This window comes from Andrena cerasifolii, chromosome 16 (assembly GCF_050908995.1).
Source record: "Andrena cerasifolii isolate SP2316 chromosome 16, iyAndCera1_principal, whole genome shotgun sequence".
Classification (NCBI taxonomy): Eukaryota; Metazoa; Arthropoda; class Insecta; order Hymenoptera; family Andrenidae; genus Andrena; species Andrena cerasifolii.
Window position 1 is genome coordinate 1,614,442 of NC_135133.1, and position 19,773 is coordinate 1,634,214.

Genomic DNA, 19,773 nt, shown 5'->3' on the forward strand with positions numbered 1-19,773 from the left:
GTCGATCGCGATAAATCGGCTTGTGTGCAAATGAAACATCCACGAACGGAATTTAAATTTTTTATATTTTTCATTGAATATGTGCGTAGGTATTACCAATGAATTGCTCAGATTTTTCTGATGAAAATGAGTTTAAACCCGATCGCGTTCGAAGTATTTTTAATTATACATAACGTACAATTGGTTTACGGAATTCGGAAGTAAAAATTCATCGGGAAGGCCTCTCCTATCCATTTGTCACGAACATGCACTGTACATGGAACATAGAAGTTTCAAATTTTACTAGTGCCGTCACATATGTTCAAAGCGCAGGGCGAGTTGGACAAATCTTGGGAAGGCCAGATCGCCTTGAAGGGACACTTTTTAAAGTGCTAGCCAAAGTTTTAATTTTAATTTCGAAAAGAGGGAAACGTTTACACATGGAAATAGTGTCTTAATAAAAAAATGAAATTGGATTTTCGAAGTAATGTTATAATAAATACTATTAGTGTGACATGGATGTTAAAACAAATCGTGAAGGGAACACTTCACCGCTGTTCTATAATTAACTAATTTTAAATCCAACCCTACTAAAAGGGAGGTCCGGTTATCCGAACACTCTGATTTTTTAAAAATTGTGCAGGGTTGTAGAGGACCTCAATAGATGTATCAAACAATTTTTCGTTTGTGCCCGTTTTCAGTTCTTCAGGGTGAAACACCCCTTAAAGGTTAATGTGTGATTTCCTGATTTCCTGTATATCTTGAAAACTATAGTAGATACAAAAAAAATTATTAGAATGGAAACTTAACCGTTTTTATAGCCTATAAAACTGTGTAATCAAATTGTTTAAAATTTGCAATTTAAACAGAAAAATGTTCCCCACCACAAATTTTAAACAATTCGGTTACCTAGTTTTATACAGCAGAAAAAAACATTATATTTTCTTTACAACATTTTTTTCATGATATACTGGAAAACAGGAAACACTCATTAACCTTTAGGAGGGTGTTTACAATACTGAAGAACCGAAAATGAGAATAAATGAAGAATGGTCTGATACTTTTTATTTGGGTACTCTACAAACCTGCACAGTTTCAAAGAAATCGGAATGTTCGGGTAACCGAACTTCCCTGCGAGTGTACTTAATTTTTATTGTTCCAATTGTTCCCATTGTCAAAGGGTGACCCGAGAATAAAATAAATGTATCATTTCCCACTACGTAAATCCAAAGCCCACTCAAAAGAAAACACTGCATAACTCTGTACTGAATTTTCCCCGATTTACAACGGTCCCCTATGTGCCTGGCGCTGGTGAGAATTCATCATTTTGATTCGCTCTGTATTCCATGCTGGCTGGCCGCAGCGATTATTAATAACCATGCGGCATATTTAAAATTCAGCAAACGCGACAGCGGGAATCCCGTGGCCGTCGAGGGTGATATTTATGAAGCTGTGATCCACGTCAATTTACACGATCGTTTGTAACAATAAATCCCCCCCTCCCGCAACTTTCCATCAAAACTTCATGGTCGACTGTTCCAACCCATTGTATTCCCCGGATAATCGATCGAACCGCTTATTCGTTTTCAGCGCGGCCCGTTCGAGAGAGAGAAACGAAAACCCGGTGAGAACGACGAGAAAAAAAGAACAGGGCGAGAGCGGAAGGAACAGTGTCGTTTCCGACTGAAACGACGATATATCTTTCAGTATTTTTGTGACGCACTAGGGGGGATTTATACTCGTCGCTGGCAGAGAAATCGTTCCGTCAAGGGTGGATCATAAACCGACGCGAGCGAATTTGCCGCGAGTTATCGATCACACGTGCAATTAAAAGTAGATTTTCCTCGCCTCTTCCTGGACCACGAGTTATATTTTTCGAGGGGACGTCAATCCAGGATGCACCAATTCGCATGCAGATATTCCATTTGACACCGAGGTTTACTCGAGGGCATTGTTGGGGAGATGTTGCAACTTATTCTCGGAGAATTGATACGTTCCTGTGGGCATCGGATAGGCGAGTGCCAGATGGCAGCCTTGCATTTTTGTGGTGCATTTTATGACTTGCAAAAGATTGAAAAGTAGAATTGATCACCTCGTGCTATGGGAGACTTTCTAATTGTGTATGCACAAATAGTAAGGATCGTTTTGGATGTAGTATCACTCGGTTGCCTTAACCCTTAACTGGTATACTGTTTTTGGCAAACGTGACTGGTATACTGGGGTCGTGGCAGACCCCAAATAAAAAAGGACCTAGAAATTTGTAAAGTCGACACTAGAGCAACCACTATGAATATTTTCTTCTTAGGTAATGTAGAAAATAATAGAAGCGTAGAAAGTTAAACTATTATTTTAAAATTAATTAGAAATTCAGTTTACCAACTTAGACAACCGAAAATTGTACATCGAACTTTGGGTGCTTGGGGTCACGAGCGACCCCAGGATACCAGTTAAGGGTTAACCCTTTCCACATCTATGCCACATCTGTAACATAGAGTTAATAATCTTAGTACACACAGCATTTGCTTACTTTCCTTTCTGTTGTAAAATGGTCACCTGGTGAAATAGTACAAAGAAAGACACGAGCTCTGCATGAGCTTCATAAACGGTTGATTTCTTGCTAACTTTTGTAGGTACTAAGGTCGTGTTCAGATATATTGGCCGGTGAGTTTCGTGAGGGGTATTCTGCCACCACACTGCTTGCCGGCCTCGGTGCTCCTTTTCTCTACGTTCTCACTCTCTCTCTCTCGGGATAGGCCTGCTTGTCGCGCGGTGGGGATTCGGTGCCCGTGAGGTACTTTGTCATTTCTTTCTGGCTCTCGTTCCATCTCGTTCGCGCCTTCGCAGAACAAGAGCGAGTCAGAAGTGGTGGGGATAGCGCCGAGCTCCTGACGTGTAGGCCAAACCGAGCTCTTAGCGTAGAAATGCGTACATCAGAATAGGTGTGTGTTAGCTCCGAAAAAATTCAGGAGCTTTGTTGGTCAGAACATTGATTCCTTCTCGATAGCTTGATCTCGTATTGGTTTGCGCATGGCTTCGTAACGCACACAACTACTACGCTAAGAATAAACAACAGCCACACGGCTTCGTTCAGGTGGACTCGAGCCGCGTTCCCGTTACTTCACCATACTCTTCGGGGACCCCGCAACTCCAATTGACAAATCCACGATCGTCAGATGGTGGTGGCTGATTTCTCCTCGCGCGCTGCACGCGGAACCGAACTCACCGGCCAATATATCTGAACACAACCTTAGGGTAGATGCACACTTTGGTTACACTGGGTCATCAGTTTTTCCCAGTCATCTTACTCTGCACTTAGCAAACTTTTTGAATCTTATTGTAGAACTTTTCCATAAAATCAGTAATTAGGAAAAGAATTGAGTAAGAAATTAAATTGGGAAGAGATTTCAGCATATCACCAAACAAATATTAGACGTTATAGCCCCCTGGTACAGTACAATTTTTGTAAATAAAGGTTTTCACATCTCTAAAAGAAACGGAGTTGATTCCGGGTGATCAAAGTTATTGTCCCACCCTGCACACGACTTATCGTTAGGTATTTGGTAGGTAGAAGATGATCTTATCCCTTAGTTACTGACTGAGTAAATCAGCTATTACGAATTTCAGCCTTTGTATAAAAAGATAGCCCAGTGATAACTAAGTAGCTTGTTTCGCACGTAGCTGCTAAGCGTGACATATCAGATATGTACACCCTTTTGTGAGTTACATTAATCTGCAAAGCATGCCCGCATGAAGCTCGTCGACATGCTCGTGATTGTCCACGCACTTGATAGTCTATGTATAGAACATATTTGACGAGCCGCAGTTGTACAGCTGTACGCTCAGCTCACAAGCAATTTTCAGCGAGCAGAGCATCTCACGAGCCAAGTATTTTAACCGCTCGTCGATCGCACATACTAGCGAGCATCCTCGCCGAGCCTTCAGTTCGTGGCGTGCTCGGCGAGCATGCCCGCTAGTGTATGGGGGCCTTAAAAGGAGGTTCCATACCTCACATGCGGGGCAGGCGAAGAGAGGGGTAAGCCTATGCTTACACATGGGGAGCTTTGCAGTAACACCAATCTGAGATAAGAACAAATTGTGTAGACAAAAATGTTAATTACATGTTTATTCCTAATAAAATTATTACTACATATTTTGTTTTTGAATTCAAGTAAACAAAAGGTATGTTTAATGCAGCTAGAACCACAATATTTCCAGTTAAAGTAGCGTAAAATATGTGTGTGAAATGCGGCAACGTCGCTCCGCGTCCATTTTTTTTTCTTTCCATCTCACACTTGTGGCGTCCTATTGCGCGTTTTCGAATTTTTTCGAACAAAAAAATTAAAAAAAAACAATAAAAGCACACTAGTAGGAACAGGGCACCGTAATATACACATCTGCCCTACGTATATGTATACATCGCTACCTGGCGTGCAGCGTTGCCACGTTTCAAACAGTTCCATCAGGCAGTTCCAATAATACAAGAACATTGCTGCCTATTTATTCAATTATCTAATAAACCGGTACGGGTCATGTCCAATTTTCTTCTTTAAAATTTCACAGGTATGATTAAGCTTTTCATTCCAACATTTTTTAGAACTTTCTTATCATTTTTAACGACTCCGTGTAACATTTTATAATAATTTTTTTCGCTTCTCCTATAAGAGCCTCTGTATAAAAGCGCAACTTTAATTTCAATTTTTTCAAAAACCGTGCTGCCCATCAGCTTGAAATTTTGACACAATGCGGGCTACACTTTGGACATTAGATTCAAACGCTTTTCAAAGAATTCTTATCATTTTTATTCCGGTATCGAACCTTCTTAAGGGAAACTTGGCCATCCAACATTATTTGCTGCGATATGCGCAGGTGATTCCACGATTCTAGGATTCTTGATCAGTACAATCAATTTTGGTATTCTTTTAGGGGGATAAAAAATACCAAGGGAACAATTTGTTTGGATTACTATTTGAAACATTGCTCCCTTGTTCTCTCAGTGGATAGAATACGTTAGAGGAAAGAAAAATTCCACCCTGAGTTTCGAGGTTAAGGTCAACACTTGCAGCACATTCTTTCAGCAACAAAATACTTTTTTACATCCTCTATAACTTTGCTTAACCTTTAAAGGGCCGGATTTTTTTCATTGAAATTGTAAATGTTTTTACTCACACTTCAGCAAAGTATCCAAATTTTAACGTGGCCACTACAGTAGCCACCCCCCCCGTCTAAAGGTTATCGCATAACGCAACTTCGGTTTCTCACTTGAACTCCTGGAAAGGCTGCACTAATTTGGTCCAAAAATTTCGGGACACTGCATAATGGTTACAAACGAAAAGTTCGATTCCTAAAATGCAGCCAGTCAGTTTTTGCCAAGCACCCGGGAATCCAGGTGGTTCTACTTCCTGGGCGCACATATTATTCACTGCAGCGGGGGCGTTTTTCACGCGAGCAAACGGGCCAACTTTAATTACCAACGGTCGATGCTGGCCTTGCAAGAAGAGCGCGCCGGTACACTGGCGCGATGGAGCCTTTGCGTTCAATTTTCTCGTGGTGCGAAAGTAACTTTCGCGTGCTGCCTCCTCGTAACAGCCTCGCGCTGCATCCCCTGCACGTGTTCGCGCCGGGGTGGCCCGCGTCTCTCGCTCTCATTCCCCGGCGATCCCTTCTTTCATTGCTGAGAATATTTCCATGCGACCAGGATAATATTTCGACCCGCAAGGCCAACGGATTCAACTGCCGTGACATTTATGACTTTTCGCGTGCGTGAAATGACAGCAACAAAGTTCCCCGCGGCACGATTGACTTTGCTGATTTGAAAGCGTCCCCTGTGAGGGGGCGCGAGTGGCCGCGTTCTGAAAGGCAATAATGGAAGAGGGAAATGAATAGAAAATGATACACTGCGTTTCATAACTGTACCATACATATCCCAAGATTTTCGATTCTCGCATATTGCAATTAAGATGAAGCAAAACCAACTATACTGTCTGTAACCTCGTATTATTATCGAGAAACAATGTTTCACCAGAAAAATGCAGTGTTTTCACTATCTATTCTGCCCTCTTTAGTTAAAATGTCCTATCTAACATTTGGAAACAGCCGAGGAAACTGAAATTTAATTATTTAATTATTTACTTTGTACCGGCCTTGTTTTCCTTCGTTCAAATTGAAACATGTTGCCATTATTTCGTAGCAGCCTAATATAATTTTTTTTAATAGATGTACCGGTAGGTGATGCGTTATTAACGTACCAATTAATTAATTGTTTTAGATAGAATATTATAACCATTTGGAGAGAAGTTAGGTTAAATACATTAGACTGTTTATAAATCTTTACGAAGCACGCAGAGTTTTCTAACTTTGCTTAAAAGGTAAAAGACGTGTGGAACTTGAAATATTTCAACGTATCTCAAGAAATGCAAAAATGCTAGATAGGACAGTTTAACTAAGGAGGGCAGTATTATTCATTATATTTCCTGGCACATGAAAACGAAAGAAAGAAAGTGATTCGCTGTTGTTTCATAAAGAGGTATATAACGACGCATATTAACCCTTAACTGGTATACTGTTTTTTCAAACGTAACTGTTATCTTGGGGTCGTGGCAGACCCCAAATAAAAAAGGACACAATACCTATTTTGTTCGTAGGTAATGTATAAAATAATAGATACGTAGAAGGTTAAACTATTATGATCAAATTAATTAGAAATTCAGTTTACAAACTTAGACAACCAAATATTTTGCAGCGAACCTTGCGTGCTTGGGGTCATGACTGACCCCAGAATACCAGTTAAGGGTTAATAATGCTTTCTATTGGTATTTCATCAGTCTCGTTTGGGTCAAGATAGCATAATGCAACAGAATTTCTTATTACATAATCCGGAAGAATAGCGAAAAATATATTGGCATTTTAGAATATCACTTACTGTCATTTTTAAGGGAAAGCGCAGAAGTAACGTTGACGATCCATGCAAGACAATGCTGCCTTTCTTGCTATAAGTGAGAAGTGATTTTTCAAAAGGGCACATTTCCATACAACAAATTTTCAATAACCGCAAAAAAATGTGGTACCTTGTTTTTTTTATTAGTACACGCATATTTTATTTTTCCATTCGATAGCGGTAATGTTTTCAGCGACATTGTTTTAATAGTTATTTAAAAAAAAAACGTTTGAAAATAAGCCCTTTTGATGAAAACTATAAGAAATAAGCCCTTTTGTTATCAACACATTTGGAAGTAAGTCCTTTTTAACCCCTTTTGCAGAAATAGAGAAAATGAATAAGGAGATAACACAAGGATAATAACTCACCCAAACAATTACAAATATTAATTTTTAATAGACTTATGCTCTCTCTCCCCCTTTCTCCCCTCTCATATTTTAAGGTCATCGAAATCTGTGAGGCGTGCCTCTTATTATTTAAAAATAATTACCGTACGTAGGAAGATCGAGCATTTTATATTTTACTCTGGCGTCATTTTAGCACAGTAAAAGACTATATTCTAATGATTTTTTACGTGTTTGGAGTCTTGAAATTATGGATATCTTTGAATCGTTGAATTTATATTCATATTTGCTTACAAGGGAACATATCGAAATGACAATCGCTGATTTTGTTGCAACTTTGGTCCTAATTCCTACAAAAATATTTGACACGCTTTTTTTTATCGGCTGACTCTCATGTTGTAGGGGTGAAAGTGGCCCTCAAAGTTGAGGGTGAGAAACAGGTATGGTTGAATATCTTGGAAACTATTAGAGCTAGAATGGTCTAAATAATTTCAAATGATTCCAAAAAATAATGTTATTTTTAAATTTAACAACCCGAATTTTTTGGAATATATTTCCACAGCTGCATTCCTTATTAGAAATTACACAATTTTACCATTAAGACCGTTCTCCTAGCTCTATTAGTTTCCAAGATATTCGACCCAACATGTTTCTCACCCCCAACTTTCAGGGCTGTTTTCACCCCTTCAACATGAATGCCAGTCGATAAAAAGAAATACGTGTCAAATATTTTTGTAAGAACTATTTTCTACCAAAGTCGCCTAAAAATCGGCGATGGTCATTTCATATTGACATAACGCATAATTTTTGCGGAATAGAGTACGAAGAAAGGCAATCTAAAATATTCGAAATTTTCGTGGTGAGATTTAGACAATAACTGGAAAAGTCATTGGTACCTACCCTGATTGGCAAAATTTATTTAAAAGATTATTCAAGACATGACATTTTTTGAATATGTTCAAAACACTTAAAAAGTTAATAAGAATTTTCTGGTATAGGAATTTCAAAACGGACAGTTGAAGCGTTCATCTTTTCAAATATAACAAGGACTTCGTGACAGGGCCACTTGGCGAAACGTGAATCGACGAAATCACGCGAGCTTATCGAATCATGAATTACTTATTTGATTTCCACTTGAAAGTTGAACCGCCTGAGACATCCGAAATAAACGTCCAGACCTTTCAACCACCGAGAATCACCGTCAGGAATAAGCGAATCCTGTGAAACGCTTACGAGGCTGACGGGTCTTTTTCGATTTAAATTTTGTCGGGGGTCGTTCCCATTCGTCCGCGGAGTCGCGGAAAGATAGACGTGACAAGCAGAATGGAGCTCTTTGCGAGGCATTAAAACGAATTCGAAGGCGCGAGGCGCAAAATTACATTTCTTTCCCAGTGAGCACTCAGTGACAGATTCGGACGGCCGGATTAAAATTTCTCGTGTGAAGTAATTCATTCGATTATTCATCCCGCCATCAGTCCAGCCCCCTTTATTTCATCGTATAATTTATTCTGCCCTGTCTGAATTCACAAAAGTTTGGTACAATTCCAAATGTTTTAGTTGCTCTGTCAATATTTCGTTGATTTTTATAGGCGCTAATCCTAATGATCTAAATATGTCTTAATCACTTGGAGCTATGTCTGGTGAGTGTGTGAATTTCCCAGCCCAAGCTGAAGAAATCATTTCAGCAGCATCAGCAGCGTTTTTACTAAGGAGTCTCCCTACTTTGACGACCTGGAAAGGAGCGCGATATTGGGGATTTTTTTTAAGAGAAACCCTCAAATTATATTAATTGAAAACTGTATGCCTATATTTGTACATATTTGGGCAACATTTTAAACAAATTTAATTTAAAAAAAATGGTACCTGAAACTTTAAACGCGTTTTTCTCAAAACGATATTTTTCGAATTTGTTAGCACGATATCTCAAAAACCAATCACCCTACCGGGTCGACTCCTAAACGTTATATCGTTAAGGGGGTTCTACAAGTTGCCCTGTTCGACGTCTACATAGTCCAAGCTGAACACCGTCGTTTATTTTTATTATTACTGCTCACTTCGTCGATCGTCTGTAAATGCAGGGTTGACGATAAATTTGACGCACGGTTACCTTTTACGAGCAACGCGCGGTGTCGTTAAAGGGTTGGTCGCGGTCGTCTTCAGTTCGAAGGGGGGCCACGTTTAATTTTAACGATCGCGCTAGACCCCGCACCACGAGCACGGGATACCGTCGACGACGAGACGAACAAAAGAAAAACGATTACCGAGGGTCGCTGGCAAATTTGCACCGCGCCATTCGTTTAACGGGCAAACGTAAACACCACGAGGCGGGAGCATCGGCAATTAACGGGGCCACGATCGCGTAAATTACAACTTCACTTGTATTCCTGTTGCGCTTCCACCTCGCCGATTGAATTTCGAATATTCGATCATTTTGTAACGAAGCCTCGATAGAGTTAATCCTAGGAGGACTTCCCGGGTTTTGATCTAACGCCATGTATTTTCTAGGTTATGTTATTACTCGTTACTAATTTTGCTTTGTTCAACAGAATTATTAACCCTTGGATGGTGGGTAAACGAGTAAAAGCTTTTACGATAGATTTTAATCTCGATACGATCCGAAATTCTTATTTTTATTCTCTGAACAGCCATCGAGGGCTAATAATTATTTTATTGCTGTCGATATCATAAACGAAAATGGTGAGATTGATATTCTTTGGAGCAGTGTTTTCTATGTCTACAGTAAAGCATGGTATTTTTAACGTAGATAGAATCTACTAAACCATAGTGTTTTTAAAGTACCGTTAAATGCTGTTTCTTAACGAATAATAATAATGGGCAAACCATACCAAGACCACAATGGATAAATAATGGGTCAACAATGAGAAGAAATCTTTCTTAGGGTCTTTCTTGTGCATTGTTTGCACACTGGATATGGAGACCAGCAAGTATACTCCAAGTCATTTAAGAAGGAACCCGTTTCGCGCATGTAGAATGAGCTCATTGGCTTCGAAAAGGCGTTGGTGGGGGTACAGCCAATAGCGGCTTCTCCCGGCACCAATGAGCGTCAACCTGCGCAGAACCGGTCTAAACTCGTCGGTCGGCAGGTTCCTTCTTAAATGACATTGAGTATAGAATACTCATAACCCTCGTAAGGCAGCCAGGTATTATACAGGGCGTGTCTTAACATGTGGGACCCACTTCAACGGTGAACGGAGGACACGAAAACGATGAAAAAAGAGCATATAAATATGTGCCCTATTTGACCTTATTTCCGAGTTGTAGCTATTTTTATACACCAGTACTGTGCAACTCCTTACCTTTACCTATAAGAAGTGTTCGAAATGGCCATCTTCGCCCCGAGTGCAAGCCTGCAGTCGCCGTGATGCAGATTTTCTAAAAAAATTTAATAAATGTGACTCAAATGTTGTGGTGCGCCGTGATGCATAAACCACGTGCGACGTACGACATCAAGCGGAATTTCTTCCAATACTTCGCTACATTGATTGCTTACAGAAAATTAACCTGCTAATTTACCATTATGAAAAACAAGTCCAATTACAAAGAGTTATACAAATATTTATTAGAATCAATTACACTATCTCTGCTTGCCATTAAGGATTATTCGAGTAAAAAAATGGTTATAAGTCGGGTACAAGGTCAAATAGAGCTGATGTTTGTATGAACTCTTTCCATCATTTTTGTGTCCCCCGTCCACCGTTGGAGTGGGTCCCTGTAGAAACGCCTAGTATATGTTGCCTGAAGCGCATGAACTTTCGAAAATAATTGTTACACTTCGACTTTGTTATAAATCCATATACAAGCAGAGAATATAGCGTTTCTAATATTTATTTATTTACTTATCAAGATTTATGAGGCATACTCCTTTGAATATAATAACCAATTACATTAAAAAAAGAACACAGTGGTCGAACACGAATTTGGTACCTGTTTGAGTGAACGTAATACAAATTCTAGAACCCTCTGTAAATTATACTTAAATGACGTCAAAATATGCAGAAATAATAATGCGCTTAATTAGATCGCCAAACCCCAAGCTGATATCACAGATATTTTCATTGAACAATCTAAGTAACATAGAATTTCATTAATTCCAACAAATACCTAGCATGATATTGGATATTTAATGCTTTAAAATTTGTTGTTTTTTTTCGTAATAAAAACGAAACTTGTACAATCATGAATTTAAAACACCGTTATGATCCACTTTTTCCCTTCTTTATCACAGAAAAATGTATATCACATCATTTCGAAATTACAATACACGCTGCCCTACCTAAAGCAGGTTTAAATCTTAAAATACGCTTGCGTATCTTAAGACAGAGCCATGCTTATGGCAGTCAAACCGTAAAAATGCAAAGATTACCTTTAAAACTCCGAAAAAATAATCCTTACAGCATATCCGCGATTGGAATCATTCAAATTGCATATGAAACGTTTTTCATATCATCTCAACTGAAGAAGATGATTAGGTAGTCTATTTGAAATGAAAGACCCTGCATAATTCAATCTTTTTAGGAAAGAAAGAAATATAACTTCGAAATTTTCACTGAAAACTCAGAACATAAAAGATTCTCTTTCTAAACTTATAATACTAATAGTGTTATGATTGAGATACGATCGATACACATCATCGTACACATCAATTTACATATGTGTATTATTCAAGAATTACATTAAATCAAATTTCAAGTGTGCAACAATATGTTCAATCGCGTTGCACGTCACATTAAGGAAACGAATGCTATAAAGAGGCAGAAGATATCAGCTCTGTCTCGAGACTTGTCGATTTTTTCGTTTCGAGGTGACCCATTGACCTCTTTTTGCAAGCGATACTTCACGTGCCACGAGAAAATAAAGTAAAACGAAAAGTGACAAGTATCGGGGTAGGTTGCGTAACAGGGGCCAGGGGTCGACGCTGGCTAACCATGCATCCATTCGAGTAGGAAGTGCCCATACAGTACACTTTATTGTAGGAACGTTGCAGAACCGTTGGCTACACATTGCAATGTTGCAGTTTGCTTGCAGGTTGCATTGCAATTTTACAGCAACATTTTGGAAATATTGCCGTGGAATACTGCAATGGCCACGTTTGTGCAATGTTTCGGGAATATTGCGCACACAATACTCGCGGAATATTGCGCACATACTGCGGTACAATACTCATGGAATATTGCGCACATACTGCGGTACAATACTCATGGAATATTGCGCACATACTGCGGTACAATACTCATGGAATATTGCGCACATACTGCGGTACAATACCCGTGGAATATTGCGCACATACTGCAGTACAATACTCGCGGAATATTGCGCACACATTGCCGTGGAATATTGCGCACATACTGCGCTACAACCTACGTGGAACGTTCCTGCAACGTCGACCACAGAATACGGACTTATATATTTCCACTGGCAACCTACGCGGAGCGTTCCTGAAATTTGGACACACAAAATACAGTCTTATATTCCACAGGCAACCTCCGACGGAATATATGCGGACATTGACAATGTGATATAAGTAATTAATGCAATTACTTAATTAGCACAATAAGGTTTAAGCAAACTGTTAAACTGTATGCAGCAATAAAAGATATTTGTAAAGTTGTCTGAGCTGTGAACTGTAAATCCACAAACAGTAAAAGCTAGAAAATAAAACAACATAAAAAAAATTATGGTAAACGATTCTATTAAAAATGTACTCAAAACTAAAAAATCTTTTCTTGTACTACGCAGGATATTTCATAACAGATTATGAATCAATTTAATATAGCATCAAGCGTGGAAATGAATTTGTTGTGATACCTGGCTCCACAATTAGGAAGATGTAATGGGGTTTGTCAAAACGAGCCTTCGTTTTTGTATAATTTGAGTTTAAAATTTTACACGGTAAGAGTAAAAGTTCGAATACATAAGCAATCTTCTCAATCATCGGTTGTAGCTGCGGCGGTAAAGAGTTCGTTTACGGTGCTATAGGTCGCGTTGGTTCGAATCCCACTGGGGTAAAAGAATTTTCAATGAGAAAATGACAAACGGGCTTCATACTACTACAATTCTGCACACATTCATGTCGCCGCGTCCCTCACAGACACGGTATATACCATTATTTTTATTTTTGGCCCTACTGCCCGAAACGTTGCGGGATCATTGCTGTGTAAAATCTCCGAAACGTTGCGTGACCATTGCTGTAAAATCTCCGGAACGTTGCGTGACTATTGCTGTAAAATTCCGAAACATTGTTGCAGAAATATCTCCCGCAATGTTGCACAGGGGCGGACATAGCAATTTACTTGTAACGTTTCGGGAACATTCCGTGCGATGTTCCAAATGTTGCACCGTAACGTAACTGAGACATTCCTGCAACAAAGTGTGCTGTAGGTGTGACTGTAGCGGGCACAATGGAAAATCCCACGATGTCATGCGGAGATTCCCCTTCGATCTTCAAAGTCCAGTCGCTTTACCGCTTTGAGTGGCGCAAGTTTTTGAAAAATGCATCTTCAAATCAACCAGGCCATTTCGAGTGTCGCTTCTGCCGGGAATATTTTGTCCAGATCGTCACGCGCTTTGAACACGGCCGACATTAATGAAAATATAAACTATAGTGTCTATTAAATTTACATGGGACTACTCCCAATGGATAGGATAAGCTTTTCGTGTAAGTAAACATTCGGGGACTCTTGGACAATACTTTCGATGGCATCCAACGAATATCAACGTGAAAGCACGGCAACACCAGTCGAAGTGTTAATCAGAGTCGTGATAAACCCTGCGAATTTAAAACGCCCAACATTCGTCAGATATGTATGTACCTACTTCCCTGTCAAAATTTACAACGAGATTACATACTTCACGATTTCAACATTGTGATCCGCTTTATTCGTTCGCGATATATTATTTTCATCGGTAGAATTGACTCATACGTAAAGCTACTGCGAAAAAACTTACATATGTACCCCTACAATATTATAAAATTAGCTATTTAATTTATGTAATTCATTATTTCAAAATATTATTTAGCAGGTTTTGTCCAGGAATCACTCAGACTCGGACATTATTTGAATAAAATAATTTACAACCAATTATTTAAATAATACATAATCGGATTTGATCAGAAGATATTTTTTATTAACTCTTTGTCAATATTTCTGTACATTTTTAGACCTTAATAATAAAATTTAAAAATTTGGTGAATTTCAACCAAAAAAAGCTTTTATCCAGAACTATTTCTTCATATACAAATTTCAATGTATCAAAAATTATATTTCGGTAAATTATATTTACAATTATTACTCAATAGTTAAAAGCTTCCAAAATACGAAAATGGTAACTCAAAAATGACGCTGGGGTGCAGTGAACCCCATGCGACCAATTTGTAATTATAAGAAGGTATGACCACGAAGGGATTAATAGAGATAATAAAGTGACACGAATAATTCAGTGTCTGAAATATTATGTTCATTCTGTATTTCAAGTAATGTTTTTCCAAATCTCACTCTCTGACTCTCACAGTGCTCATCTTTGTTTTAGGATACTTTCCCCTGCCGTCCGTCTACTGCCTCGTATGGATCTGCCTGGACGTGTTGTTCTGCACAGCGAGCATAATGCATCTGTGCACCATCAGCGTGGACCGATACCTGAGCCTACGTTACCCCATGAAGTTCGGTCGTAACAAGACCAGACGGAGGGTCACCTTGAAGATCATATTCGTGTGGATCCTCAGTATAGCCATGAGCCTGCCTCTCAGTCTAATGTATTCGAAGGTGAGACACGTTGCACGAAAACCTCGACATCTCCTTTCAGTGGATGTCACGATGTGACGACACGTACCGGGCCATTCAAATGGTTCCGAAAATAACTGTTCCAAACTGTTACATATCGGTTCTGACTGGAACAGTTACAAAGAACCGATATTCTGACTATATCGATTTCGGTCACGGTTCTATAGAACCGATATTATGTCGGTTCCATAATAGTTATATATCGGTTTTATAACACTAATGTAGGTAGGTGTGTATCGGTTCCGACAGTTTATTGTATAACCGATATACATACCTATAACCGTTATGGAACCAATATAATACTATCGGCTCTGTTCAACCGGGACCGATGTAGGCCAAAACCTTTTTCACTCGTAACTGTTTCAAGATTATTTCGGTTCTTATAACTGTTTCGACATCCGAAACGGATATCATAGCCGTTTTCAACCCCTGAACAATAGTGATTAATCTGAGACTCAATCAAATGGTATGTAAAACAACACCACGAGGGAACAAACCACTAAATGTGCCCTTCATCACGCATTATAAAACTCCACTTATTTGGTTTATCGCGGCTTGGCATTGATATTGGGATAATAGGGTGTGTGAATTTTTCAATGTTTCAATTTTAAAAACGACTAGTGGAAAGACGGTGCAATTTCAGGTTTAAAAATAACCACTACCTTTAAATTTTGTGTAATGCATTATTTACCTAGTTGGAATTTCATTTGGAATTATAGAAAAATGCAAAAATTACTAAAATTATTAAAAAAAAATTAATAATTGAGCTTATGAGTCGCAACAGAAGCAAAGGAGATATCGCTTCTTTGGTGGACTTTGTTAATATTAAATTTACTAAATAAATGACATATAGCTAGATCTGTTGCTAAAGTTACATATATTTTCCTTTTGTAATAAATACTAATTTCCACATATTTTCATTTTCATTTTCATGCTTTTATGTAAGCAAGACTCACTTTAAGCAGTATACGAATATGTAGTTTGTAGTTAAATCTTACTGAATTTTCACTTTTTTCAACTGTGATTTGAAGTAGCTAAACCTCACTCAAATCAATTTCTGAAGATAATTTCAGACGCAGGATTAAAAACAGCATTACTTTGACTTACTAGTCATTTTAAAATTTTCAAAAATTTTAAATTTACCCATAAAATTGACACACCCTATTTGGACAACTCCAAAAATGTCAAATTTGAATTTATGATCAGCGTTCAACTGTTAATCAAATGCAAATTTTAAACTGCATCTCCTGCAAAATGTACAGTTTCTGAGTTTTACAACTATTAATGTCAAGCAGCGGTATCCTTAGACGCTTCAGGACTTTGAGTGAGGCAGGGTTTTAAAAAGCAAACTCCAAGTTTGGTTCGTTTTTCGGCGTGAAATGCATCACGCACAAGATGCAAATCCCTCAGCGTGAAAACACGGCGTCGCCACTCAGACTGTTAAAGTACCAATGACCAAAAAGTATGCCGAATATACAACTCGGTTGACTTAAGAGAAAACACTACTGATTTTGCCCCCCTAATGCTTTCACGGCATCGCTGGGTTCCTGCAAGGCACAGTGTAGCAGAGAACCTCGTTGATGTAAATGGTACTACATGGTACAACCTGAGACATCGTCACCCTCAAGTGTATCACAGTATATCCGAGTTTTCCTCTGGGGATGTCCGGGTTTTTAACGTTTTTATTATTAACCCTCGTCAGACGGCACAATTTTACAACGTTGACAGACGGCAGAGGCATAATTGCACCCTCACATATTTCATATGAATATTCCCACTGTCGGTATAATCTGTACGATAAACTGATAACATTTAGACTCAATGAAAATCAATAAAAAAAATTCCCAAATTTTCTTTTATAATGTAAATTATCTACATTTTTTTACTCTCTTTTATTATTATAACATTAATAACATTATCATTAAAAAAATCGCATTCTTTTTTTCTTGCATACCTTCATACAAAATATAATAGGGGCGCCATTGTGCCTATGCCGCTGTTATGGATGCAACCCTCAACTCGACCCCCTAGCTCGGAAGGGGGTTGAGATATTTTTCTGAAATTTGGTCTATATAATCTAGACGAAAAATTTAGAGATGTCACGAAACTTCAGCCCTCCTCGGGTTCTCGAAAAAAAGTTATCGCAATTTAAAAACGCAAAAGTTACAATTGTACCTATGCCGTCTAACGAGGGTTAAGGGTCGTATACTATTGTTATCTACTATACTTGTGGGTTTAGTAAAAGACAAATGAATAAAAACAGTAAATAATAGTAGTAATGTTGTATTCGGTGACTAGAAAATTAAGCAATGCTGTCTTAAAGAACAGATATCTGAGAAATAATAATAATCCGACAATTAATCAGTAGTTAGCAGAAATTGGTGTATAGGATGCGTTTACTACAGGCTTCAGATTCAGATACGAGTAAGTAGGAGAAATGGGTTGGTAGCATATCCGGTATTTTCAAGTTTCCGAAACCTCGTCTATGAGACCGTTGTTAGGCATTTCGTGAACTTTCCGTGCGGCACGAAACCTATGCTTCTTTCTTCTTACTCGCGTTTCCGCCTTAAATTGCAGGAACTAAAGGCAAGCAGAAAACGAGGCTCTAAAGGCGCACCTAAATCTTTGAAATGCGCGGGATCGATCCGTTTCTGAGTGGTCATTTCGTGAAACATAACGGTGTGGGGAATATAAATTGCTATTATGGTTTTAAAATTCTTACAGATTTGAAATACCAATTGTAGCAGAAATTTATTATGTTACTACTACCATTACCATTACCATTATTGCTACTACTATTATGGCTACCAATACATATCACTATTACTAATATGATAACTACCTGAATTATTACTATCATTTGTAACAAAAATTTATTATGGTATTACTAAGTAGTACTACGACTACCAGTATCACTACCACTGTTATGACTACCAATATTACAAACTACTATTACTCCTAATGTGACTACCAGTATATACTGGTAATATTAGTATTAAATAGGTACTATGAGTACAACTAGCAGCCTTAATATTCTGCACTAAAACCACTACCCATACTATTAATACTGCTATTATTATTATTACCATTACCATTATTGCTACTACTATTATGGCTACCAATACATATCATTATTACTACTATGATAACTACCTGAATTATTACTATCATTTGTAACAAAAATTTATTATGGTATTACTAAGTAGTACTACGACTACCAGTATCACTACCACTGTTATGACTACCAGTATTACGTACTACTATTACTCCTAATGCGACTACCAGTATATACTGGTAGTCATAACAGTGGTAGTGATACTGGTCTGGGTTAGGGTTATACTAATATTAGTATTAAATAGGTACTATGAGTACAACTAGCAGCTTTAATATTCTGCACTAAAACCACTACCCATCCTACTAATACTGCTATTATTATTATTACCATTACCATTATTGCTACTACTATTATGGCTACCAATACATATCACTACTACTACTATGATAACTACTTGAGTTATTACTATCATTTGTAACAAAAATTTATTATGGTATTACTAAGTAATACTACGACTACCAGTATCACTACCACTGTTATGACTACCAATATTACGTACTACTATTACTCCTAATGTGACTACCAGTATATACTGGTAGTCATAACAGTGGTAGTGATACTGGTCTGAGTTAGGGTTATACTAATATTAGTATTAAATAGGTACTATGAGTACAACTAGCAGCCTTAATATTCTGCACTAAAACCACTACCCATCCTACTAATACTGCTATTATTATTATTATTATTATTATTATTATTATTGCCGTTATTGTGGTTATTTATTAGGTACTACTACGTAGGGGAAAGTGGGGTAAAACGGAACACCAATGTTTCTGTTAGATAAGAGCTGCGAATGAGTTGGTATCGCGTGACATGGAACCAAAGGGTCCTCATATCATTTTGTGATAAACCATAGACCCCTGCACACGTTATTTTTCCATTAAGAGAGTTGGAAAAATTTCCGGTATCGACGTTTCAATATTGCGTTGGACTTTCGACCACTTTTCGGTACTTGGATTTGGAAAATTAATAATGGCAAGTACATCGTTGGATTCTATAGTCCTTGCGCTACATTTTGACATATATAAAAAGTTCTTTACCTCGCGCTGAAGTGTAAATATTAAATGTTTACTAAATGACTGCATGTAAAGAGTAGGCCCATGAGGCCTGCACCTATACATTTGTACGTGATTTTTGTTCATAAAATAATAAACAAACCGTATTAATCTATCCTTCTTTTACGATATTATATTTATATTTGATTATTTTCCGTAATTTTTATGTTATCTAATAAAATATTTTCTCTTATATGTATAATATATATTTTTGTTATATTTTATTTGTAACAGTTATACATAAAACATATATTTATAGTTTTTTTTACATAAATGAATACTTTTTAAATCATAAGAATAAAGATTTTGTACGTTTGCATGGTGTTCAAGTGGGTGTTCCGCTTTACCCTACCACTTGAGCGAGACGAAGATTTCAATATCTCCGGTAAATTTCATTTTCCGTCGTTCCCAAAGATTTTTCTTAACAATGACTTTGATTTTCTTATAGTCTAAGGTCCACCGAAGACTCCTGTTCAAGTTTCGTGTCTTTTTCTCCTCCCGATTTTAAGTTATCACCCCCCAAAGTTAAGCTTTCCGTTTTACCCCA

The 19,773-nt window shown here is 37.9% G+C and overlaps 1 protein-coding gene across 1 annotated transcript in view; it reads left to right on the forward strand.

The window, feature by feature from the left end:
- Positions 1 to 19,773, forward strand: part of 5-ht2b (5-hydroxytryptamine receptor 2B) — a 308,974-nt gene that overhangs the window by 222,878 nt on the left and 66,323 nt on the right. The window contains exon 2 of the mRNA XM_076829669.1: positions 14,806 to 15,038. Coding sequence (XP_076685784.1) covers positions 14,806 to 15,038 — 233 coding nt within the window. The remainder of the gene's footprint in view (positions 1 to 14,805; positions 15,039 to 19,773) is intronic.